At 46.7% G+C, this 26566-nt stretch overlaps 1 protein-coding gene across 2 annotated transcripts in view; it reads right to left on the reverse strand.

Annotated features, from left to right (window-relative positions):
* Positions 1-2717: 2717 nt before the first annotated feature.
* faxdc2 (fatty acid hydroxylase domain containing 2) overlaps positions 2718-26566 on the reverse strand; it is a 50199-nt gene continuing 26350 nt past the window's right edge. For both annotated transcript variants that reach the window (XM_052015323.1, XM_052015324.1), the window contains 4 exons: positions 23454-23659; positions 16553-16658; positions 12708-12874; positions 2718-6839 (listed from right to left, as the gene is read on the reverse strand). In XM_052015323.1, the coding sequence (XP_051871283.1) occupies positions 6686-6839; positions 12708-12874; positions 16553-16658; positions 23454-23659 (633 nt within the window). In that variant the 3' untranslated portion in view covers positions 2718-6685. The remainder of the gene's footprint in view (positions 6840-12707; positions 12875-16552; positions 16659-23453; positions 23660-26566) is intronic.

The raw sequence follows: 26566 nt of genomic DNA on the forward strand, positions 1-26566 counted from the left end.
TTGGATGGCTCAGGGACTGGAATGGTTACTTCAAGTGCTGGGTTTTAGATATTTCAGAAAGGGAGGCAAAAGAGGTAGGGGAGTGGCACTGTTGATCACAGGTAGTGTCACAGCTGCAGAAAAGGTGGACGTCATGGAGGGTCTGTCTATGGAGTCTCTGTGGGTGGAGGTTAGGAACAGGAAGGGGTCAATAACTTTACTGAGTGTTTATTATAGGCCGCCCATCTACAAGTTTGCAGATGATACCACCGTTGTAGGCCGTATCTCAAACAGTGATGAGTCGGAGTACAGGAAGGAGATAGAGAGCTTAGTGGAATGGTGTCATGACAACAACCTTTCCGTCAATGTCAACAAAATGAAAGAACTGGTCATTGACTTCAGGAAAGGGGGCCGTGTACATACACCTGTCTACGTCAATGGTGCTGAGGTTGAGAGGGTTGACAGCTTCAAGTTTCTGGGAGTGAACATCACCAACAGCCTGTCCTGGACAAACCACATGGATACCATGGCCAAGAAAGTTCACCAGCGCCTCTATTTCCTCAGGAGGCTAAAGAAATTTCATTTGTCCCCTTTGACTCTCACCAACTTTTACCGATGCACCATGGAAAGCATCCTATCTGGATGTATCACGGCTTGGGATGGCAACTGCTCTGCCCAGGACCGCAAGAAGCTGCAGAGAGTTGTGGACACAGCCCAGCACATCACGGACACCAGCCTCCCCTCCTTGGACTCTGTCTTTACCTCTCGTTGTCTTGGTGAAGCAGCCAGCATAATCAAAGACCCCACCCACCCGGGACATTCTCTCTTCTCTCCTCTTCCATCAAGTAGAAGATACAGGAGCCTGAGGGCACGTACCACCAGACTTAAGGACAGCTTCTACCCCACTGTGATAAGACTATTGAACGGTTCCCTTAAACAATGAGATGGACTATGACCTCATGATCTACCTCGTTGTGACCTTGCACCTTATTGCACTGCACTTTCTCTGTAGCTGTGACACTTTACTCTGTACTATTGTTTTTACCTGTACTACATCAATGCACTCTGTACTAACTCAACGTAACTGCACTGTGTAATGAAGTGACCTGTACGATCGGTTTGTGAGACAAGCTTTTCACTGCACCTCGGTACAAGTGACAATAATAAACCAATTCCAGTACCAATAGTAACAGGGATATCAAGGAGCAGATAGGGAAGCAGATCCTAGAAAGGTGTGATAATAACAGAGTTGTTGTGATGGGAGATTTTAATTTCCCAAACATCGATTGGCATCTCCAGACAGTGAGAGGTGGAGTTTGTTAAGTGTGTTCAGGAAGGACTCTTGACACAATATGTGGATAAGCCTACAAGAGAGGCTGTGTTTGACTTGGTATTCTATCTCCTTTACGATAGCATTGGAGAGAGGTAGGAACAGACGGACTAGAAAGGCGTTTACTTGGAGTAAAGGGAATTATGAGGCTCTCAGGCGGGAAATTGGAAGATTAAATTGGGAACAGATGTTCTCAGGGAAAAGTACAGAAGAAATGTGGCAAATATTCAGGGGATATTTGTGTGGAGCTCTGCATAGGAATGTTCTAATGAGACGGGAGTCATGACAGGATACAGGAACCGTGGTGTACGAAGGCTATAATAAATCTAGTCAAAAGGAAAAGAAAAGCTTACAAAAGGTACAGAGAGCTAGGTAATGTTAGAGATCTGGAAGAGTATAAGGATAACAGGAAGGAGCTTAAGAAGGAGATTAGGAGAGCCAGAAGGGGACATGAGAAGGCCTTGGTGGGCAGGATTAAGGAAAACCCCAAGGCGTTCTACAAGTACATGAAGAGCAAGAGGATGAAATGCGAAAGGATAGGGCCTATCGAGTGCAGCAGTGGGAAAGTGTGTGTGGATCCGGAAGAAATAGCAGAGGTACTTAATGAATACTTTACGTCAGTATTCACTATGGGAAAAGATCTGGGGGATTGTAGTGGGGACTTGCAGCGGGTTGAAAAGCTTGAGCATGTAGATATTAGGAAAGAGGTGCTGGAGCTTTTGGAAAGCATCAAGTTAGATAAGTCGCCGGGACCGGATGAGATGTACCCCAGGTTGATGTGGGAGGCGAGGGAGGAGATTGTGGAGCCTCTGGCGATGATCTTTGCATCATCAATGGAGACAGGAGAGGTCCCAGAAGATTGGAGGGTTGTGGCTGTTGTTCCCTTATTCAAGAAGGGGAGTAGAGATAGCCCAAGGAATTATAGACCCGGTGAGTCTTACCTCAGTGGTTGGTAAACTGATGGAGAAGATCCTGAGAGGCAGGATTTATGAACATTTGGAGAGGTATAATATGATTAGGAATAGTCAGCATGGCTTTGTCAAGGGCAGGTCCTGCCTTATGAGCCTGATTGAATTTTTTGAAGATGTGACTAAACACATCGATGAAGGGAGAGCAGTAGATGTAGTGTATATGGATTTCAGCAAGGCATTTGATAAAATACCCCATACAAGGCTTATAGAGAAAGTAAGGAGGAATGGGATCCAAGGGGACATTGCAGTGTGGATCCAGAACTGGCTGGCCCACAGAAGGCAAAGAGTGGTTGTTGAAGGGTTGTATTCTGCATGGTCAGTGACCAGTGTTGTACCTCAGGGATCTGTCCTGGGACCCTTACTATTTGTGATTATTATAAACGACCTGGATGAGGAGGTGTCGAATTTGGTCGGAGAGAAGACTCAAAAGATCACTGTTCTCGTTCAATCTCTTTATTACTTGATCCGAAGAGAGGGCACCAAGCCAGGCACCTACATCCCGGACTGGGTGGTCTCTGAGGTACATTGATCTACATACATTCTTATACTTTTTCAGAGATGCAAACAATTACCATATAAGGAATGATCATGCATCAGTCAGGCAGCATTGCACTTATTTTCTACATCGCGATTGGTTACAGACAAAGGAATTTACTTAAAAAGTTACTACTTCTACTAAAGCTATAGTTCCTTAATCTTTTCAGACCATCTTGTTCCACCGCTTATCTTTGTATACATAAGGTTTCTCATGGTGGGCTCAGGGTCAGTTTAGTGGAGCAAGAGTCAATTGTGCAGACTTGCTGAGACAGGAACTGATAGTACCAGTACAATCATTCCTCAAGGCTGCAGAAAACTGGCTGAAGCAAGCAAAATCGCTAGAACAAGGCACTGCAAAGTGAAGCACAGCTATTTCAAGCAGTCTATTACAGCCATAGTGATGTACCCTTTAATTCATGTCTCAGGGCTCACAATCTTTTACTCTCCTAACCTTTCCTTATACCTTATACACATTCTCAGAGGGGAGAGATAGGTTAGTAAATTTGCAGATGACACAAAAGTTGGATGTGTAGTGGATAGTACAGAGGGCTGTCAGAGGTTACAGCGGGACAGAAGTGGCAGATGGAGTTCAACCCAGGTAAGTGTGAAGTGGTTCATTTTGGTCGGTCAAATATGATGGCGAAATACAGTATTAATGGTAGGACTCTTGGCAGTGTGGAGGATCAGAGGAATCTTGGGGTCCGAGTCCATAGGATGCTCAAAGTAGCTGCATAGGTTGTCTCTGGTGAAGAAGGCACATGGTGTATTGGGGGAATTGAATTTAGGAGCTGAGAGATATTGTTGCAGCTACATAGGTCCCTGGTCAGACCCCACTTGGAGTACTATGCTCAGTTCTGGTCACCTCACTACAGGAAGGATGTGGAAGCCATAGAGAGGGTGCAGAGGAGATTTACAAGGATGCCGCCTGGATTGCAGAGCATGCCTTATGAAAGCAGGTTGAGGGAGCTCGGCCTTTTCTCCTTGGAGCGACGGGAGGATGAGGGGTGACCTGATAGAGGAAGATAAGATGATGAGAGGCATTGATCAGGTAGATAGTCAGAGGCTTTTCTCCAGGGCTGGAATGGTTGCCACAAGAGGACAGATTTAAGGTGCTGGGGAGTAGGTACAGGGGAGATGTCAGGGGTAAGTTTTTTTACTCAGTGGTGAGTGCATGGAATGGGCTGCCGGCAACGGTGGTGGTGGTGGATACGATAGGGTCTTTTAAGAAACTTTTGGATAGGTACATGGAGCTGGGAAAAATAGAGGGCTATAGGTAAGCCTAGTAATCTCTAAGGTAGGGACATGTTCAGCATAGCTTTGTGGGCCGAAGGGCCTGAATTGTGCTGTAGGGTTTCTATGTGTGTGTCTAAATTTCTCTAAAACAGTGATTGCATCTTATACCACCACCACCTCTGGCAGCGAGTTCCAGATATCAACCACTCCCTGTGGAAAAACTTACTCCTTAAATCCCTTTTAAAACTCCTCCTTCTCACCCTAAACCTGCCCTCTTGTTATGATACCCCTACCCTGGGAAAAGATTCTATCTACCCTATGTCTCCCGTTAGCTGTTTACGACCGCAGCTGTTTACGATCTACGTTGATGATTTAGATGAAGACATTGTGAATAACATTAGCAAGTTTGCTGATGATACAAAGTTGGGTGGCAGTGCGACATGTGCAGAGGAAGTTAGGAGAATTCAAGGTGATTTGGATAGGTTGGGTAAGTGGGCAGATACTTGGCAGATGAAGTTTAATGTGGATAAGTGTGAGGTTCTCCACTTTGGGAGCAGGAACAGGAAGGCGGATTATTATCTGAATGGTGTGGAGTTAGGTAACAGGGAAATACAAAGGGATCTAGGAGTCCTTGTTCATCAGTCACTGAAAGTGAATGAGCAAGTGCAGCAGGCAGTGATGAAGGCTAATGGAATGTTGGCCTGTATTACAAGGGGAATTGAGTACAAAAGCAAAGAGATTCTTTTGCATTTGTACAGGGCCCTGGTTAGACCACTCCTGGAGTATTGTGTACAGTTTTGGTCTCCAGGGTTAAGGAAGGATATCCTGGCTATAGAGGGCGTGCAGCGTAGGTTTACGAGGTTAATTCCGGGGATGTCGGGACTGTCTTATGCTGAGAGGTTGGAAAGACTGGGATTGTACACGCTGGAATTGAGAAGATTGAGAGGGGATCTGATTGAAACATACAGGATTATTAAGGGATTGGACAAGATAGAGACAGGAAATATGTTCCAGATGTTGGGGAAGTCCGGGACCAGGGGGCATGATTTAAGAATAAGGGCTAGGCCATTTAGGACAGAGGTGAGGAAAAACTTCTTCTCCCAGAGGGTTGTGAATTTGTGGAATGCACTGCCTCAGAGGGCAGTGGAGGCTAATTCTCTGGGCACTTTCAAGAAGGAGCTAGATAGGTTTCTTATAGATAGGGGAATCAAGGGATATGGGGACAAGGCAGGAACAGGATATTGATTGTTGAGGATCAGCCATGATCTCAAAATGGTGGTGTAGACTCGAAGGGCCGAATGGTCTCCTTCTGCTCCTATTGTCTATTGTTATCCTCTGCACCCTCTCCAGTGCAGCCACATCCTTCCCAGTGTGGTGACCAGAACTGCACACAGTGCTCCAAGTGTGGCCAAGGCAATTTTGTAAAGTTGCAACTTAACATCCAACTCTTACATTCTCCACCCCAACCTACGAAGATAAGCATGCATTACCCCTTCTTCACCACCCTATCCACCCGTGTTGCCACTTTCAGGGAGCTACAGACTTGACCCTTGGGTCTCTGATCATTAGTGTCCTACCATTGTACATGTGCTACTCCTATTTAACTTCTCAAAATGCATCACCTCTCATTTGTCAGGATTAAATTCCATCTGCCAACACTCTGCCCAACTTTCCACCTGATCTATATATATCTGTAGCTAAAAGATGGTTTTATTGACATTGTGGGTTACTCAACCCAATATCTGTGCATGTCATCCAGCTGGCAATGGCCAGAACTAAGATTGTTTTTTGTGTGGAGGTTAAAAAAAATATATCCTGGGGTCACTGATTCAATGGTTGAATAATTGGTTTTATTTGTACATATAATGTTAATAATAGTATTAACTGATTGCTGTCAACACAAGCATTGAGCAAGGCCAGTTCAAGATCTCTGCATCTCAGCCAATGTTCATTTCCCCCCTGGTTACAAAGAGGTCCAGTTCCAAGCCATCTTGATCCTTTTAAAAAGTACTAAACTGCTTTTATTCTTAACTGTCAAAACTTTTGTATCTACCATTTTTTTGCTAAAATTTCACCGCCTTTGCTAAATAACAGGAAAACAACACCCCCCCCCCCACTTCCCCCCGTCAGCTAACGTTGACCCACAATTCAGTTACCATTCTTGTTAGAGAATGAAAATGTGTAAACATTGCAACAGCCTTGTCATCACTCTTGGTTCCTTCAGGTAGAGTAATGTGGGAGGGTGGGGCTATTGAACAGTACAACCCAAGAACAGGCCCTTCAGCCTATCATGTCTGTGCCAACTATGATGTCAATCCAAACTATGAGCTGTGTGAAGCTAATGTGAAATAGGCTTTGATAATTAATTACCACATCAAACAGGAGATCGTGAACTTAACTCAGCGATGAGTATGCCACAGGAAATGTAAGGATCATCTAGAACATAGATCTCCACAGTACATCCATAGACTTGTTCAAACAACATTTCTTGTGTGTGGATCTGGATCTGACAGAATTTGAAAGTTCAGAAAATCAAAAATCTAAGATCACTATCAAATCAAACCACAATCAAAGGGTTAAAAATTAATAAAAGGTTAAGGATTGCAGAGTCTGCCTCACTGGTTCTGGGCTAGCTTCATTTTTTCTTGGGGGAATCAGGAATGGTCTCAGATAGAGGAACAAGACCAAGCAGAAGAGTGTGGCGCTCATATTCTTTGCTTGCTCTGAACACAGTATCGGTCTGGTGCAAGCGATCCAAGACTCCCAGCACTCCAAAACACTGGTCAAATCTGCAAAACCAGACCATTTTATAAAATGTCAATGTCCACATCAGCTTAAAAACATCAGGCAAAATAAGTCTATTCATCTATTGTGTTTAATAAAACAGTAGAGCCCAGGAACAGGCCCTTCAACCCACAATGTCTGTGCTGACCATGATGCCAATTTAAATTAATCCCATCTGCCTGCACGTGATCTGTATCCTGTTCCTCGTCTGTCCGTGCACCTGGCTAAATGCCTCAAACACTGGTGTCGCATCTGTTCTCACCACCTGCCCTGGCAGTGTGTTCCAGGCACCCACTACTCTGCTTACATAAAAAACTTGCCCCACACATCTTCAAACTTTCCCCCCCTCACCTTAAACCTCTGCCCTCTAATACTTGACATTTCCACTTTGGGGAAAAAATATCTACCTGGTCTATCACTGTCATAACTTTAAACACTTCTATCAGGTCATCCCTCAGCCTCTGACACTTCAGAGAAAACAATCCTAGTTTGTCCAACTTCTTACAGCTCATACTCTAATCCAAGCAGCATCCTGGTGAACCTCTTCTACACAGAAACCCTAAGCACAATACAGGCTCTACGGCCCACAAAGTTGTGCCGAACATGTCCCTACCTTAGAAATTACTAGGCTTACCCATGTTTCTAAGATCCATGTACCTATCTAAAAGAAGACCCTATCGTATTTGCCTCCACCACCGTTGCCGGCAGCCCATTCCACACACTCACCACTCTGAGTAAAAAACTTACCCCGACATCTCGTCGATACCTACTCCCCAGCACCTTAAACCTGTGTCTTCTTGTGGCCACCAATTCAGCCCTGGGGAAAAGCCTCTGACTATCCACACAATCAATGCCTGTTATCATCTTATACACCTCTATTAGGTCACCTCTCATCCTCCATCACGCCAAGTTCCCTCAACCTGCTTTCATAAGGCATGCCTGCATCCCAGGCAGCATCCTTGTAAATCTCCTCTGCACCCTCTATATGGCTTCCACATCCTTCCTGTAGTGAGGTGACCAGAACTGAGCACAATACTCCAAGTGGGGTCTGACCAGGGACCTATATAGCTGCAACATTACCTCTCAGCTCCTAAATTCAATTCCATGATTGATAAAGGACAATACACCATATGCCTTCTTAACCACAGAGTCAACCTGTGCAGCTGCTTTGAGCGTCCTATGGACTCTGACCCCAAGATCCCTCTGATCCTCCACACTGTCAAGACTCCTACCATTAATACTATATTTGGCCATCATATTTGACCTACCAAAATGAACCACTTCACACTTATCTGGGTTGAACTGCATCTGCCACTTCTCAGCCCAACTCTGCATCCTATCTATGTCCCTCTGTAACCTCTGACAGCCCTCCAAACTATCCACAACACCCCCAACTTTCGTGTCATCCGCAAACTTACTAACCCACCCCTCCACTTCCTCATCCAGGTCACTTATAAAAATCACAAAGAGTAAGGGTCCCAGAACAGATCCCTGAGGTACACCACTGGTCACCGACCTCCATGCAAAATACAACCCGTTAACAACCACTGTTTGCCTTCTGTGGGCAAGCCAGTTCTGGATCCACAAAGCAATGTCCCCTTGGATCCCATGCCTCCTTACTTTCTCAATAAGCCTTGCATGGGGGTATCTTATCAAATGCCTTGCTGAAATCCATATACACTACATCTACTGCTCTCCCTTCATCAATGTGTTTAGTCACCTCCTCAAAAAATTCCATCAGGCTCGTAAGGCAGGAACTGCCCTTGACAAAGCCATGCTGACTATTTCTAATCATATTATACCTCTCCAAATGTTCATAAATCCTGCCTCTCAGGATCTTCTCCATCAGTTTACCAACCACTGAAGTAAGACTCACTGGTCTATAATTTCCTGGGCTATCTCTATTCCCTTTCTTGAATAATGGAACAACATCTGCAATCCTCCAATCCTCCGGAACCTCTCCTGTCTCCATTGATGATGCAAAGATCATCGCCAGAGGCTCCGCAATCTCCTCCCTCGCCTCCCACAGTAGCCTGGGGTACATCTCATCCAGTCCCAGCGACTTATCAAACTTGATGCTTTCCAAAAGCTCCAGCACATCCTCTTTCTTAATATCTACATGCTCAAGCTTTTCAGTCTGCTGCAAGTCGTCACTACGATCACCAAGATCGTTTTCCATAGTGAATACTGAAGTATTCATTAAGTACCTCTGCCATTTCCTCCGGATCCACACACACTTTCCCACTGTGTCACTTGACAGGTCCTATTCTTTCACGTCTTATCCTCTTGCTCTTCACATACCTGTAGAATGCCTTGGGGTTTTCCTTAATCCTGCCTGCCAAGGCCTTCTCATGGCCCCTTCTGGCTCTCCTAATTTCCTTCTTAAGCTCCTTCCTGTTAGCCTTATAATCTTCCAGATCTCTAACATTACCTAGCTCTCTGAACCTTTTGTAAGCTTTTCTTTTCTTCTTGACTAGGTTTATTACAGCCTTTGTACACCACAGTTTCTGTACCCTATCATAACTTCCCTGTCTCGTTGGAACGTACCTACACAGAACTTCACACAAATATCCCCTGAACATTTGCCACATTTCTTCTGTACTCTTCCCTGGGAATAGTTGTTCCCAATTTAAGCTTCCAATTTCCTGCGTGGGAGCCCCTTACTCCAATTAAACACTTTTCTAACTTGTCTGTTCCTATCTCTCTCCAACGCTATTGTAAAGGAGATAGTGATCATAATTCTATCTCCAAAATGCTCTCCCACTGAGCGATCTAACACTTGACCAGGTTCATTTCCCAATACCAGATCAGGTACAGTCTCTCCCCTTGTAGGCTTATCTACATATTGTGTCAAGAATCCTTCCTGAACACACCTAACAAATTCCACCCCATCTAAACCTCTTGCTCTAGATGCCAATGGATATTTGAGAAATTAAAATCTCCCATCACAACAGCTCTGTTATCACATCTTTCCAGGATGTTTCCCTACCTGCTCCTCGATATCCCTGTTACTATTGGGCAGCCTATAGAAAAAACACCCAGTAAAGTTATTGACCCCTTCCTGTTCCTAACCTCCACCCACAGAGACTCCGTAGACAATCCCTCCATAAAGTCCACCTTTTCTGCAGCCGTGACACTATCTCTGATCAACAGTGCCACGCCCCCACCTCTTTTGCCTCCCTGAAACATCTAAAACCCAGCTCTTGAAGTAACCATTCCAGTCCCTGAGCCATCCAAGTCTCCGTAATGGTCACCACATCATCGCTCCAAGTATTGATCCAAGCTCTAAGCTCATCTGCCTTGTTCACAATACTCCTTGCATTAAAATAGACACATCTCAAACCGTCAGTCTGAGCACGTCCCTTCTCTATCACCTGCCTCTCCTCCCTCTCGCACTGTCTACAAGCTTTCTCTATTTGAGATCCAACCGCCTCTTCCCCAGTCTCTTCAGTTTGGTTCCCATCCCCCAACAATTCTTGCTTAAATTCTCCCTAGTAGCCTTAGCGAATCTCCCCGCCAGGATATTGGTCCCCCTGGGATTCAAGTGCAACCCATCCTTTTAGTACAGGTCACACCTGTCCCAAAAGAGGTCCCAATGATCCAGAAATCCAAATCCCTGCCCCCTGTTCCAATCCCTCAGCCACACATTTATCCTCCACTTCATTCTATTCCTATACTCACTGTCGCGTGGCACAGGCAGTAATCCCAAGATTACTACTTTTGTGGTCATGTTCTTCAGCCTTCTGCCTAACTCCCTAAACTCACTTTTCAGGACCTCATCCCTCTTTCTACCTATGTCGTTGGTACCAACATGTACCATGACTTCTGGTTGCTCTCCCTCCCGCTCCAGAATGCTGTGGACCCAATCAGAGACATCCTGGACCCTGGCACCTGGGAGGCAACATACCATCCGGGATTCTTGTTCATACCCACAGAACCTCCTGTCTGTTCCCCTATCGAGTCCCCTATCACTATTGCCCTCCTCTTCTCCTCCCTTCCCTTCTGAGCAGCAAGACCAGTCCCAGTGCCAGAGACCTGGCTACTGCTGCTTGATCCCTGTAGGTCATCCCCCTCAACAGCATCCAAAGTGGAATACCTGTTTTTAAGGGGAACAGCCTCCGGGGTCCTCTGCACTGTCTGCCTGTTCCTTTTCTCTCTCTCTCCCCTGACAGTCACCCATCTCTCTGCCTCCTGGACCCCAGTAGTACCTGCTCTAAGGGGGGGGGTAGAAGGTGGTGACTGTCTCCCGATGCACAGTATCTACATAACTCTCTCCCTCCCTGATGCTTCGCAGTGTTTGAAGCTGCAACTCCAGCTCATCAATTCTGAGCTGAAGTTCCTCCAGCCTCAAGCACTTACTGCAGATGTGGTCACCATGCACCACAGCAGGGTCCACTCACTCCCACATCATGCAGCTGCAGCACCTCACCTTGCCCTCCATCTGAACTAGTTTTTTTTTCCTACCTAGCTGTAGGCTACTTAAGAAGTATAACAATAACAGTAAATCTTACCTTTACTTACCAGCTACTCACCAGTGTTGTTGCAGATGGCCTCCGCCTCTTGATGCCTAAGCCTGTTGTGCCAAAGCCACTCACTCTGACTCTGTCCACTCCGACAATGGCCACTCCGCTGAACACAACCTCCTTTTTATTGGCCCTTCTAAATTCTGCTATAGAAAAAAAGCCCCTTCTGCACCCCCTCCAAAGCCTCGACATCCTTCCTGTAATGGGGTGACCAGAACTGCACACAGTACTCCAAATGTGACCTAACCAAAGTTTTATACAGCTGCAACATTACTTTCCAACTTTCATACCCTGACCAATGAAGGCAAGCATGCCGTCCAACTTTCCAGCTGATCTATGTCCCTCTGTATCCTCGAGCAAACACCTTCACGATCCACAACTCCACCAGTCTTGGTGTTGTCGGCAGACTTGCTAATCAGCCCACGTACATTTTCATCCAAGTCATTTATATATATTCCAGAGGTCCCAGCACAGAACACTGTGGAACACCACTGATCACAGACCTCCAGTCAGAATTCCACCCTTCCACCACTACCGTCTTCGAAATGAACAAGCCAATGTTGTATCCGGCTTGTGCAACTTTGCAACAATGCGCCAAGTGTGGCCTCACCGTGTTGCAAAGTTGCAACATAACATCCTAAGCTCTATATCCCAACCTATGAAGGCAAGCATTCCATATGCCTGCTTCACCCTATTCATCTGTGTTGTTGCTTTCAAGGAACTATGGACTGTGCATGACCTATCCCTATTTGACTGCCCAAGAAACATCATTTTGTACGTGTCAGGATTAAATTCCATCTGCCAACACTCCAATTTTCCATCTGATCCATTCCCTGCTGTAGCCTTGGACAACCTTCCTCACTATCCACAACACCACCAACTTTTGTGATAATTGTAAATGTACTACATTCCTCCTACATTCACATCCAAGTCATTAATATACATCACAACAGCACTAATCCCTGCGGTACTCCACTGGTCAGACATCCAACTGTGGACGAGAGGTTTATCCTCATCCTGGGAAAACTGCAATGCCTCCGGCCTTGTGTGCGATGGGACTGCTCCTGGGTGTGGGCCAGTGCAGTGCTGCTTCTAATGCCCTCAGCACCAATTCTAGCCCACCCTCTGCCCGGGGTCAGAGGCAACAATGACTGCACTGTCAAACTGTGGAAGGGCCTCACTCAAGACCGAGGATAAGATGGGTCCCTGCTCTGTACCAAAGGCTCTCGCGTTACATTTGTCACACTGCACACCACAATGTTTGGTCTTCAGTCAACCTCCCCAGGGGGAAATGGACCATCGGGAGATTTGGTTTCTGAAGCCCAGCTCGTGGCTACCAGCTGTACTTACCGGAGGTGATGGAAATCATGGAATTCTGGAGAAGGCAACAGCGGGAGGTGATACCCACAGTGGGAAATGGTGGACATTAACATTGCCAGAGAAAACCACAGCATCACAGTTGCCACGTGCGATCGCAGGAAGATCGGACCAACCATCAGCGGCAACATGTTGGAGAACTGTGGAGAGTTGGGGGGGGGGGGAGAGAGAGAGCCAGGCTGATGAGTGACAAAGAACAATACAGCACAATACAGGCCCTTCAGCCCACAATGTTGTGCCGACCTTCAAACCACTCCTAAGACTATCTAATCCCTTCCTCCCACATATCCCTCTATCATAAATTCCTCCATATGCTTATCTAACAATCTCTTGAACTTGACCAATGTATCAGCCTCCACCACCACCCCAGGCAGCGCATTCCGTGCACCAACCACTCTCTGGGTGAAAAACTTCCCTCTGACGTCTCCCTTGAACTTCCCACCCATTACCTTAAAGCCATGCTCTCTTGTATTGAGCACTGGTGCCCTGGGAGGGAGGTGCTGGCTGTCCACTCTATCTATTCCTCTTAATATTTTGTATACCTCTACCGTGTCTCCTCTCATCCTCCTTCTCTCCAATGAGAACAGCCCTAGCTCCCTTATTCTCTCCTCATAATGCATACTCTTTAATCCAGGCAGCATCCTGGTAAATCTCCTCTGCACCCTTTCCAATCCCTCCACATCCTTCCTATAATGAGGCGACCAGAACTGGACACCAAGTGTGGTCTAACCAGAGTTTTGTAAAGCTGCATCATTACTTCGCGGCTCTTGAACTCCATCCCACGACTTATGAAAGCTAACATCCCATGAGCTTTCTTAACTACCCTATCCACCTGTGTGCAACTTTCAGTGATCTGCGAATATGAATCCCCAGATCCCTCTGCTCCTCTACACTGCCCAGAATCCTGCCTTTTACCTTGTATTCCGCCTTGGAGTTAGTCCTTCCAAAGTTTACCACCTCACACTTCTCCAGATTGAACTCCATCTGCCACTTGTCAGCCCAGCTCTGCATCCTATCAATATGACTCTGTAAGCTTTGACAGTTCTCCACTGGTGAACAACCCGACCCAAAATATTTCATTACAAACAGTGGGCTTCTCACTTTTATTTAAAAACTATAGATGTTTATTAGCTAAAAGCACTACAAAAGGACAACCAGTATCAAAATACTACAACTAATACAGAAAAAAGCAAAGTGAACTAGGTATTGACATAACTACAGGGTGAAGGAACCGTGGGTGACGAGAGAGGTCGAACAACTAGTTAGGAAGAAGGCAGCATACATAAGGTGTAAGCAGCAAGGATCAGATAGGGCTCGTGAGGAATATAGAGTAGCAAGGAAGAAACTTAAGGGCCGAGGAGAGCAAGAAGGGGACATGAAAAGGCTTTGGCAAGTAGGGTTAAGGAGAATCCCAAGGCTTTTTTCTCGTACGTAAAGAGCAGAAGGATGGCTAGAGTAAAGGTAGGTCCGATTAAAGACAAAGGTGGGAGGATGTGCCTGGAAGTGGGTGAGGTTCTCAATGAATACTTCTCTTCAGTATTCACCAAGGAGAGGGGTCTTGATGATACTGAGGACAGTGTTGGTGAGGGTAATGTTCTAGAGTATGTAGATATCAAGAGAGAGGATGTATTGGAGTTGTTAGAAAATATTAGGACAGATAAGTCCCCAGGGCCTGATTGAATATTCCCCAGGCTGCTTCGTGAGGCGAGGGAGGAGATTGCTGAACCATTGGTTAGGATCTTTGAGTCCTCGTTGTCCACACGGATGGTACCGGAGGACTGGAGGGTGACGAATGTTGTCCCCTTATTCAAAAAGGTAGTAGGGATAGTCCAGGGAATTACAGACCAGTGAGCCTTACGTCTGTGGTGGGTAAGCTATTAGAAAGGATTCTAAGAGATAGGATCTATGAGCATTTAGAGAATCATGGACTGATTAGGGACAGCCAGCATGGCTTTGTGAAGGGAAGATCTTGCCTCACAAACCTGATAGGGTTCTTTGAGGAGGTGACTAGTAAGCTTGATGAGGGTAGTGTAGTGGATGTGGTCTACATGGATTTTAGTAAGGCATTTGATAAGGTTCTGCATGGTAGGCTTCTTCAGAAGGTCAGAGGCCAAGGGATCCAGGGAGGCTTGGCAGTGTGGATTCAGAATTTGCTTGCCTGTAGAAAGCAGAGGGTTGTGGTGGAGGGAGTGCATTCGGATTGGAGGGCTGTGACTAGTGGTGTCCCACAGGGATCGGTTCTGGGACCTCTACTTTTTGTGATATTTATTAATGACTTAGATGAGGGGGTGGAAGGGTGGGTTAGCAAGTTTGCAGATGACACAAAGATCGGTGGTGCTGTGGATAGTGTGGAGGGCTGTAGAAGCTTACAGAGGGATATTGATAGGATGCAGAGCTGGGCTGACAAGTGGCAGATGGAGTTCAATCCGGAGAAGTGTGAGGTGGTACACTTTGGAAGGACAAACTCCAAGGCAGAGTACAAAGTAAATGGCAGGATTTTGGGCAGTGTGGAGGAGCAGAAGGATCTGGGAGTTCATATCCACAGATCACTGAAAGTCGCCTTACAGGTAGATAGGGTAGTTAAGAAAGCTTATGGGATGTCAGCTTTCATAAGTCGGGGCATCGAGTTTAAGAGCCGTGAAGTAATGATGCAGCTTTACAAAACTCTGGTTAGGCCACACAGAGTACTGTGTCCAGTTCTGGTCACCTCATTATAGGAAGGATGTGGAGGCATTGGAAAGGGTGCAGAGGAGATTTACCAGGATGCTGCCTGGATCAGAGAGTATGGATTATGAGGAGAGACTAAAGGAGCTAGGGCTTTACTCATTGGAGAGAAGAAGGATGAGGGGAGACATGATAGAGGTATAAAAAATATTAAGAGGAATAGATAGAGTGGACAGCCAGTGCCTCTTTCCCAGGGCACCAATGTTCAATACAAGAGGACATGGCTTTAAGGTAATGGGTGGGAAGTTCAAGGGAGATATCAGAGGGAGGTTTTTCACCCAGAGAGTGGTTGGTGCATGGAATGCACTGCCTGGGGTGGTGGTGGAGGCTGATATGTTGGTCAAGTTCAAGAGATTGTTAGATAAGCATATGGAGGAATTTAAGATATAGAGGGATATGTGGGAGGAAGGTGTTAGATAGACTTAGGAGTGGTTTGGATGTTGGCACAACATGGTGGGCCGAAGGGCCTGTAGTGTGCTGTACTGTTCTATGGATCTATGGTTCTAATAATGCTAACTAACACCCGCTAAACACACCATGCAACACTTCAGAGGAGAATCGCATTCTCACTGTCCACGACACACGCGATCCCGAGGGGTCCACTGAGCGCGGAACTCAACCAGGATGCCTGAGGATACCGTGTGCTCCCTCTCTAAGGATATCCGCGTGCGGACGTAAGCTCGAAAGACAGGCAGGCGGACCGGCCGGCTTCTCACTCACACAATCTGTCATTGTGCAGTGACAGGCCCGACACTCCTTCAGAGTGGTTCTAACCATTGGGAGGACCTGCCTCCATCACTCACACATGAACACGTGAATAGGAGCAGGAGGCGGCCACTCAGCCCCTCAAGCCTGCCCCACCATTTAATATGATCATGGCTGACCTGTGCTCCCCCAACTCCTCCTCCGGCAGTTCTCCACAACCCTCAATTCCTCAATCTTTCAAATATTTATCTACCTCCACCTTAAATATTTCAAATGATCTAAATTTTGAATCTGGTTCCAGATCCAAGAAGCAAATGATCTCTGTTGAACTGTTCTAACACACTTCATCATAAGACATGGACAGGTTTATCAACACACCATTAACTTACCACATGCTCAACTGGATGGGCATAAAGCGACATGATTCCAATTGGTGCTGTCCATTCATGGTGCTTCTTGTGAATATGTTTGTAAAGTGTTGGATGGTGGAATAACCTGAAGGGGGGCAATACTGAAACATCAACCTATCAGCCAAAGAACAAGTGTGGAACTGAACACAGTGCATCCTTCGATCTCTGCACCTTCCCACATCCCCAGCCCCACCTTCCTTGGGTCCATGGTACATCTGCCAGGCAATAAACATTTTAACAAGGGTGAAACATTAATTCTCCACTTGACATGCAGCGTGTTTTGTTACTGAAGATTAACACATATAGAGTTGGGGACTGAGAACAGTTTATCAGACAGAAGCAGAGAATCGAATAAACTGGTCTTTGAACAGTTTGCCAGGTGGTGACTAGTGGGATCCTGCAGGGATCGGGAGCTGAGCCCTCGCCATTCACAAACAGAACACCAATTTAACCGAGGGGTCAAGTGACATATTTCTGAGTTTGCTGATGATAATGAAGGACAGCAAGTAAACAGATTTCAAGAGGATATAGAACATGGCAGAGGAAATATAATGTGCACACCATTCACTTTGGTGCACAAAGCAGAATATTTATTAAATGGGGAGAGATTGAGCAAAGTCGATAGTCAAAGGCAAAAAACAAAGTTAGCAAGATGTGGTGACTGGACCTTATTGTGAGGAAGGTGGAGATTTATCCATTCACCGATTTTTAAAACCATAGAACCATACAGCACAAAACAGGCCCTTCGGCCCACCGTGTCATGCCGTCCATCAGACCACCCTCACACTACCTAACCCCTTCCTCCCGCATATCCCTCTATCTCACGTTCCTCCATATGCCCATCCAACAAGCCCTTGAACCTGTTCAATGTATCTGCCTCCACCACCACCCCAGGCAGTGCATTCCATGCACCAACCACTCTTTGGGTGAAAAACCTCCCTCTGACATCTCCCCTGAACCTCCCACCCATAACCTTAAAGCCATGACCTCTCGTCTTGAGCATTGGTGCCCTGGGAAGGAGGCGCTGACTGTCTACTCTATCTATTCCTCTCAATATTTTATATACCTCTATCATGTCTCCTCTCATCCTCCTCCTTTCCAGTGAATAAAGCCCTAGCACCTTAAGCCTCTCCTCATATTCAATACTCTCCAATCCAGGCAGCATCCTGGTAAATCTCCTCTGCACCCTCTCCAATGCCTCCACATCCTTCCTATAATGAGGCGACCAGAACTGAACACAGTACTCTAAATGTGGCCTAACTAGAGTTTTGTAAAGCTGCATCATAACCTCGCGGCTCTTAAACTCAATCCCACGATTTATGAAAGCCAACATCCCATTGGCCTTCTTAACTGCTCTTTCCACCTGTGAGGCAACTTTCAATGAACTGTGAATATGAACCCCCAGATCCCTCTGCTCCTCCACACTGCCAAGTACCTTGCCGTTTACCCTGTACTCTGCCCTGGAGTTTGTCCTTCCAAAGTGTACCACCTCACACTTCTCCGGATTGAACTCCATCTGCCACTTGTCAGCCCAGCTCTGCATCCTATCAATATCCCTCTATAAGCTCCAACAGCCCTCCACACTATCCACAACACCACCTATCTTAGTGTCGTCCGCAAACTTACTAACCCAGCCCTCCACCCCCTCATCTAAGTCATCTATAAATATCACAAAAAGTAGAGGTCCCAGAACCGATCCCTGCGGGACACCACTAGTCACTGCCTTCCAATCCGAGGGCACTCCTTCCACCACAACCCTCTGCTTTCTACAATGCAAGCCAATTCCTAATCCACACAGCCAAGCTTCCTTGGATCCCTCGGCCTCTGACCTTCTGAAGAAGCCTACCATGAGGAACCTTATCAAATGCCTTACTAAAATCCATGTAAACCACATCCACCACACTGCCCTCATCAATCTTCCTGGTCACCTCCTCAAAGAACTCTATCAGGCTTGTGAGGCAAGATCTTCCCTTCACAAAGCCATGCTGGCTGTCCCTAATCAGTCCATGATTCTCTAGGTGTTCATAAATCCTATCCCTGAGAATCCTTTCTAACAGCTTACCCACCACAGACGTGAGACTCACCGGTCTATAATTCCCTGGCCTATCCCTACTACCTTTTTTGAACAAGAGGACCACATTCGCAATCCTCCAATCCTCCGGCACCACCCCCGTAGTCAACGAGGACTCAAAGATCCTTACCAGCGGTTCAGCAATCTCCTCCCTAGCCTCTCGAAGCAGCCTGGGGAAAATCCCGTCAGGCCCCGGAGATTTATCTGTCTTAATATTATTTAACAACTTCAACACATCCTCTCTCTTGATATCAACAACCTCGAGAACATTACCCCTACCAGCACTCCCTTCCGCATCATCAATACCCCTCTCCCTGGTGAATACCGAAGAGAAGTACTCATTCAGAACTTCTCCCACTTCCACCGCCTCCAGGCAAATTCTCCCACCTTTGTCCTTAATCGGACCTACCTTCACCCTAGCCATCCTCCTACCCTTCACGTACTTGAAAAAGGCCTTGGGATTTTCCTTAACCCTACTAGCCAAAGCCTTTTCATGTCCCCTTCTAGCTCTCCTCAGCCCTTTCTTAAGTTCCTTCCTCGCTACCCTATATTCCTCACGGGCCCTGTCTGAACCTTGCTGCTTGTACCTCACGTATGTTACCTTCTTCTCCCTAACAAGTCGTTCCACCTCTCTCGTCACCCGCGGTTCCTTCACCCTGCCATTCCTTCTCTGCCTCACCGGGACATATTTATCCCTAACATCCTGCATAAGATCCTTGAATATCGACCACATCCCCATGGTACATTTTCCTTCAAAAAGGACATCCCAATTTACACTCCCAAGTTCTCTCCTTATAGTCTCGTAGTTAGCCCTTCCCCAATTGAAAAACCTCTTGTCCTCTCTGCACCTGTCCCTGTCCATGACAATTTTAAAGGTTATGGAGCGATGGTCACTGTCCCCCAAATGCTCACCCACCAATAGATCCTTCACCTGTCCCGGTTCATTTCCTAAAACTAGATCTAACATGGCATTCCCTCTAGTCGGCCGGTCAACATACTGCGTCAGGAATCCCTCCTGGACACATTTAACAAATTCTGTCCCATCAAAACCTTTGGCACTAAGCAGGTTCCAGTCTATATTTGGGAAGTTGAAGTCTCCCATTATAACAACCCTGTTATTTCTGCTTCTCTCCAAACACTGCCTGCCAATCTGCTCCTCTATATCTCTACTGCTACCGGGGGGCCTATAGAATACTCCTAGTAGAGTAACTGCTCCTTTCTTGTTCCTTAACTCCACCCATACGGACTCCAGAGATGATCCTTCTACAACATCCATCTTTTCCACAGCCGTAACAGTGTCCCTGACCAGTATCGCCACCCCTCCACCTCTTCTCCCCCCTTCCCTATCCCTCTTAAAACACCGAAAACCAGGAATATTCAATATCCACTCCTCTCCTGACGTCAGCCACGTCTCAGTAATAGCCACGATATCAGAGTCCCCCATACTTATCCAAGCCCTCAGTTCATCCCCCTTATTCCTGACACTTCTTGCATTTAAGTAAACACACTTCAGTCCATCTACCTTACTACTTTTACAGCCTGTATTCTGCTTCTCCTTCCCCAAAGCCTCTCTACCTGTTTGATCTAACTTTTCCCCATTCCCTTCTTCCTCTGACCTACTCCTCCGGTTCCCTTCCCCCTCACAAACTAGTTTAAACCCTCCCGAACCACCCTAGCAAATCTCGCCGCAAGGATATTGGCCCCCTTCTGGTTCGGGTGTAACGTCCTCTCTGTACAGGTCCCACCTTCCCGAGAAGAGATCCCAATGATCCAGAAATCTAAAACCCTCCCTCCTGCACCAACTTCTCAGCCACACATTTATCTGCCACCTCCTCCTATTCCTACCTTCACTATCACGTGGCACTGGCAGCAATCCCGAGATTGCTACCCTTGAGGTCCTGTTCCTCAATTTTCTGCCTAGCTCCCTGAACTCACTCTTCAGGACCTCATCCCCCTTCCTACCTATGTCATTGGTGCCAATATGGACCACGACTTCTGGCTGCTCTCCCTCCCACTCAAGAATTCTGTGGACCCGATCAGTGACATCCCGGACCCTGGCACCTGGGAGGCAACATACCATCCGGGATTCATGCTCACTGCCACAGAACCTCCTGTCTGTTTCCCTGACTATCGAGTCCCCTATCACTACCGCATGTCTCTTTCCCACCCTTCCCTTCTGAGCGGCAGTACCAGTCCCAGTGCCAGAGACCTGGTAACTGCAGCTAGGCCCCTGCAGGTCATCCCGCTCAACAGCTTCCAAGGCAGAAAACTTGTTACTGACGGGAACAGCCTCTGGGGCTCTCTGTCCTGTCTGTCTGCCTGCCTGCCTGACTTCTTCCTCTTCCCTCCCCTGACCGTCACCATTCTATCTGCCTCCTGAACCTCAGATGTACCTGCTCTAAGGGGGGGGTGACTGCCTCCTGATGGACCGTGTCTACATAACTCTCTCCCTCCCTTATGCTGCACAGTGTTTGTAGCTGCGACTCCAGCTCATCAACTCTGAGCCGAAGTTCATCCAGCCTCAAGCACTTACTGCAGATGTGGCCATCTTGGACCGCAGCAAGGTCCACGAGTTCCCACATCAAACAGCTGCAGCACACCACCATGTCCTCCATCTGACTACCTTTTTTTTTCCCTAGTTAGTCCCACCTACAAATCTATAATGACCAAAAGCTAAACCTTGCCTTTACCTACTTACCAGCTCCTTACCCTCCTTGCCCCTTCACGCCGAAGTCCCTTGAGCCAAAGCCCAGAACACTCTGCTGCCTCTCACTCCGCTGCCCGCTCCCACCCTGCCCGCTCTCTGGGCTGTTTGCTTTTTAAGCTGCCCGCGCCGCGCCTGCGCAGTCCAGCCCCCACTCGACTACTTAAAAAACTTATTAAAAAATCTAAACCTTACACTAAAAACCCTAACAAAAACTAACCCTTACACCCAAAAAACCCTAATAAAAGTGATAAACAGAGAAAACACTTAGCTGCTCCGAAGTCCTCCGAACCGAAGCCAGAGTCCTCCGAAGTTTTTTTTAATCTCCTTTTTAAGCTGCCCGCACCGCACCTGCGCAGTCCAGCCCCCACTCGACTACTTAAAAAACTTATTAAAAAATCTAAACCTTACACTAAAAACCACAGATGTGTATCCGCAGTGTTGGGTTTGTAGTCAAGTGAGCCAGACCAGGTAAGCTGCCAGATTTCCTCCCCTGAACAATGAACCACAGTTTTTTTTAAAATAGCAATCCTCAGATGTCAGCATCACCATTACTGAAACTAGCTTTAAGGACAATTACAGATTTACTTAATTACTTGGGCAGCACGGTAGCATAGTGGTTAGCGTAACGCTATTACAGTCCCACTGCTGTCTGTAAGGAGTTTATACGTTCTCCCTGTGTGACTGTATGGGTTTCCTCCGGGAGCTCCGGTTTCCTCCCACATTCCAAAGACGTACGGGTTAGTTGTTTAACCTGGGTGTAACTGGTTAGCTTAGACTCGCTGGGGCGGAAGGGCCTGTTACCATGCTGTGTAAATAAAGTTTTTTTTAAGTTTTACTAAAATTTAAGTTCCCCAACTGCCATGATAGGATTTAAAATCACATCTAGAACATAGGACAGTACAACACAGGAACAGGCCCTTCGGCCCATAACGTTGTGCCGAACTAATCAAACTAATGACTTCTAATTAAACTAATCCCTTCTGCCTGCGCATGGTGCGTATCCCTCCATTCTCTGGGTCAATGATCCAGAACGCTGGCTGATAGTCCAGTAAATTAACCACTGCATCATGATATCCCTAAGCAAGAATAAGCAACCTGGTGCCACTCCACAAGACTCTGGCAAGACCACACCTGGAGGGCGATATACATTTTTGATCTCCTTATTTCAGTCAGTGCAGTGAAGATTCACCAAGATTCTAATAAGGAAAGTAAGAACAGAAGGTACCCACCCTCAGGAGAGCTTAGAGAAAAGAGATGAGAGACACAATTTTCTGAGAAGGCTTGACAGAATGGATGTTGTGCAAGGGGGATCCGAGGGGCAAGGTTTTCACACAGAGGGTGGTAGGTAAATGGAACAAGCTGCCAGAGGAAGTGGGTGAGGCAGGTACAGTTAGAACATTTAAAAGATGCTTGGACAGGTACATGGACAGGATAAATTTAGAGGAAGATGGGCCAAACATGGGCAAATGAGACTAGCTCAGGTAGGCACCTTGGTCAGCGTGGACCAGTTGGGCCAAAGAGCGTTGCCCTTGGTGTGGGAGGCCACAACTCTGATGGCAGACACCTTCGAAATATTTGGTCAAGGCTGAAATGAGCAGTTTCTCCACCCACAACTCTCTCTCACAGGGAACAGAGGCCCAGTCATCCTACGCTCCAGGCTGAGACTTTTGCACAAAAGGAGCACCCGGGGATTGAATGGAAAAGTGGAGTCAAGGTCAACAGATCAGCCATGGTCCTAGTGAGAGGCTGAACATGTCTGAGCAACTAGACAGCCTGTTCCCACCCCCATTTCCTGTGCTGTTCAGATGAAAGAGGCAAAGAGGTTACTGGAGGGAACTCCAGAGTTCAGACCCATACAGCTGATGGCAGATTAAATCTGGGAGTTCAAGAGGCATTTAGACAGACACATGAACAGGCAGGGAATGGAGGCAGATGGGAGAAGTTTAATCTGGCATCATGGTCAGCATAGACATAGTGGGCCGAAGGGCCTGTTCCTGCGCTGTACTGTTCTGTGTAGGAGAGAGGTGTTATTGAACTAAAAGTAGCGTGCACTAGGTAGTGAGAGGGTCAGGAGTGAACTGGAGACAACGTTTCTGGCTCACCTGTGTGAATAGTAGAAAAACACTTCTTCGAGCAGGCCGAGGAAGCAGAGCTCGAGCAGCACCCAGTGGAAGGTGGGGAGCTCAGTGCCACAAGGGTTACCTCTCCATTTCATGATGGGGTACATCATCAAGACCATGGGAAATGACAGAAAAACCTGGTTAAACACGACCATCCTAATGGCCTGAAGCAGTTTAGCCGATTCCACCTGTGAAACATGGGGCAGGTTCACCAACAGACACAAACATGATCTTGCTGTCTTTGTTTCTCCCCGTCCTTTGCTCCAGAGTCCTCAAGAGAAGGTAACTTCAAAATCAAAATGTTCCTTTTTCATCTGACCTTTGCCTGCCTCTCAGTTCTTGCTGGGAGATTTGGTGCTTGATTTGGAGTAGGACAACACAGATACAACCTCTGCCCACTTACCAATAAAAGGTAACCTCCTTCTCCCACTCTGGTTTTAAAGCACTCTCTCTGTGCCGAGCACAATATCTGGATTGTGAATATCTGGATTGTGGATGTGTGATTGGCTGCCTGGTGCTGCATGAATTTCTAATAATCAGTTAAAAGGGATTTAGCTACTACCTGGGTATTATCTGATCAACCATGAACGTTAATCTGTTAACCCAGAGAAAATTGCATAAACTGAAGCCAAAACCTACCGTCGATGTTGGATAAACAAAAATATTTAATCGCTGAGAGGTTAAGTAACAATTCAACAAAAGTTATTGTTTTGAGTTCAGACAAGAGAGCCAGTTCTATTAGCCCCAAACCTTCTCACAGTCCTCCATCCCTATTCTCTCACAGCAAATCTGTGGAGGAACCCTTGCCAATAGTGACCACATTCGGTAAGCTGTAAGGCCCTCACGGAAAAGACTAAGGTAGGACCTAGAGTTGAGGCCTTAAATCAGGGCAGGGTCAATTTCAATCGTATAAGACAGAAGCTGGCAAAAGTAGATTGGGAGCAGCTGCTGGAGGGGAAAACAACATCCGGTAGGCAAGTGGGAGGTGTTTAAAAGCAAAACAGTAAGAGTTCAAAGGCAGTGTTTCCCTGTAAGGGGCAAAGATGGTAAGGTTAGAGAACCTTGGTTAACAAAGGACATTGAGGGTTCGATCAGGAGAAAGGAAGTATACATCAAGTATGGAAATTGTTATAGAGTCCTTTGAGGTTTACAGAGGATGTAGGAGGGATCTTAAGAAGCAGTTAATAGGGGAAAAAAAGAGAGGACATGGTGGGCCTGGCCAACAGAATTAGAGAGAATTTAAATATATCAGAAACAGGAGGATAGCTAGGGAAGAGTAGGTCCCTCAGGAACTAAAAGGGAAGTCTTTGTGAGGAGCCAGGGGATGTGTGTGGTGTCCTGAAATGAATGCTTCATGTCAGTATTCACCAGGGAGAAGGATGTCAGCTCGTTCCACATTAGCCACCACCCTCAGTGGGAAAACTTGCCCCTCGGGTCCCCTCTAAATCTCTCCCCTCTCACCTTAAACCTATGCCTTCTAGTTTTAGACTCCCCTACCCTGGGAAAAAAGACAGCGACCTACCACCTTATCTGTGCCCCTCGTGATTTATAAACCTCTACAAGGTCACCCCTGAACCTCCTTCGTTCCAGGGAAACAGTCCCAGCCTGTCCAGTCTCTCCTTGTAACTCCAGCCCTCAAGTCCCAGCCACATCCTTGTGAATCTTTTCTGCACCCTCTCCAGCTTAATGACATCCTTCCTATAGCTGGATGAACAGAACTGCACACAATATCTATGCAGTCTAACCAACGACTTGTACAGTTGTAACATGACGTGCCAACCCCTGTACTCAATGCCCTGACCAATGAAGGCTAGAGTGCCAATTGACTTCTTCACCAAACTATCTACCTGTGTCACCACTTTCAACTACGTACCTGTGCCCCCGGGTCTCTGTGTTCTACAACACGCAACAGGGCCCTGTCATTCACTGTACAAGTCCTGCCCTGGTTTAACTCCCCAAAATGCATCTGCCGTCCTTTGCCCACTTTCCAGTTGATCTGGGAAAGGAGGGGACTGATTAAGGGGAGTCAGCATGGTTTAGTGCAGAGGAAATCCTCCCTCACAAATCTGAGAGTTTATTTTTTGAGGATCTTACGAAAATTGATGAAGGCAGAGCAAACAACATTGTATACATGAACTTTATCAAGGCTTTGGACAAGGTCCCATGTGGCAGGCTGGTCCAGAAAGAGATTAGAACCCAAGGTGCTTCAGCAAAGTGGATCCAAAATTGGCTTGACGACAGGAGCCAGAGGGGAGTGGTGGAAGGTTGTTTCTCTGAATGGTGGTTTGTGACCTGGTGTACCGCAGGGACCTTTGCTGTTTGTCATACATACATAAATGACTTGGATGAAAATGTCTGTGGTCTGACAACTTAGTTTGCCGATGACACGAAGAAAGGTGGAGTTGTGGATAGACAGGATGGTTGCCCACGGATCAGAGGGACAAAGGTCAGCTGGAAAGTTGGGTAGAACAGTGGCAGTAGATTTCAATCCACACAAGTGTGATGTAATGCACTTTGGGTTGTTTAATACTAGCCTGACATATACAGTAAACGGCAGGGACCTTAGAACCACTGATTTACAAAGGGACCTTGGGTGCAAGTTCATAGCTCCCTGAAAATGGTGACACAGGTGGATAGGGTAGTGAAGAAGGTGCTTAGCTTGCTCGCCTGCACAGGGCTGGGGTATTGAGTAAGTTTGCTGATGATACAAAGGTTGGTGGTGTTGTGGATAGTGTAGAAGGTTGCTGTAGATTACAACAGGATACTGATAGAATGCAGAGCTGGGCTGAGAAGTGGCAGATGGAGTTCAACCTGGATAAGTGTGAAGTGATACACTTTGGGAGATTGAATTCGAAGGCAGAATACAAGGTTAATGGCAGGACCCCTAGCAGTGTGGAGGATCTTGGGGTCCACATCCATAGATCCCTCAAGGTTGCCACACAGGTCAATAGGGTTGTTAAGAAGACGTATGGAGTGATGGTCTTCATTAGTCAGGGTGTTGAGTTCGAGAGCCGCGAGGTGATGTTGCAGCTCTATCCAACTCTGGTTAGACCACACTTGGAGTATTGTGTTCAGTTCTGGTTGCCTCATTATAG

This window comes from Pristis pectinata, chromosome 4 (assembly GCF_009764475.1).
Source record: "Pristis pectinata isolate sPriPec2 chromosome 4, sPriPec2.1.pri, whole genome shotgun sequence".
Taxonomy (NCBI): Eukaryota; Metazoa; Chordata; class Chondrichthyes; order Rhinopristiformes; family Pristidae; genus Pristis; species Pristis pectinata.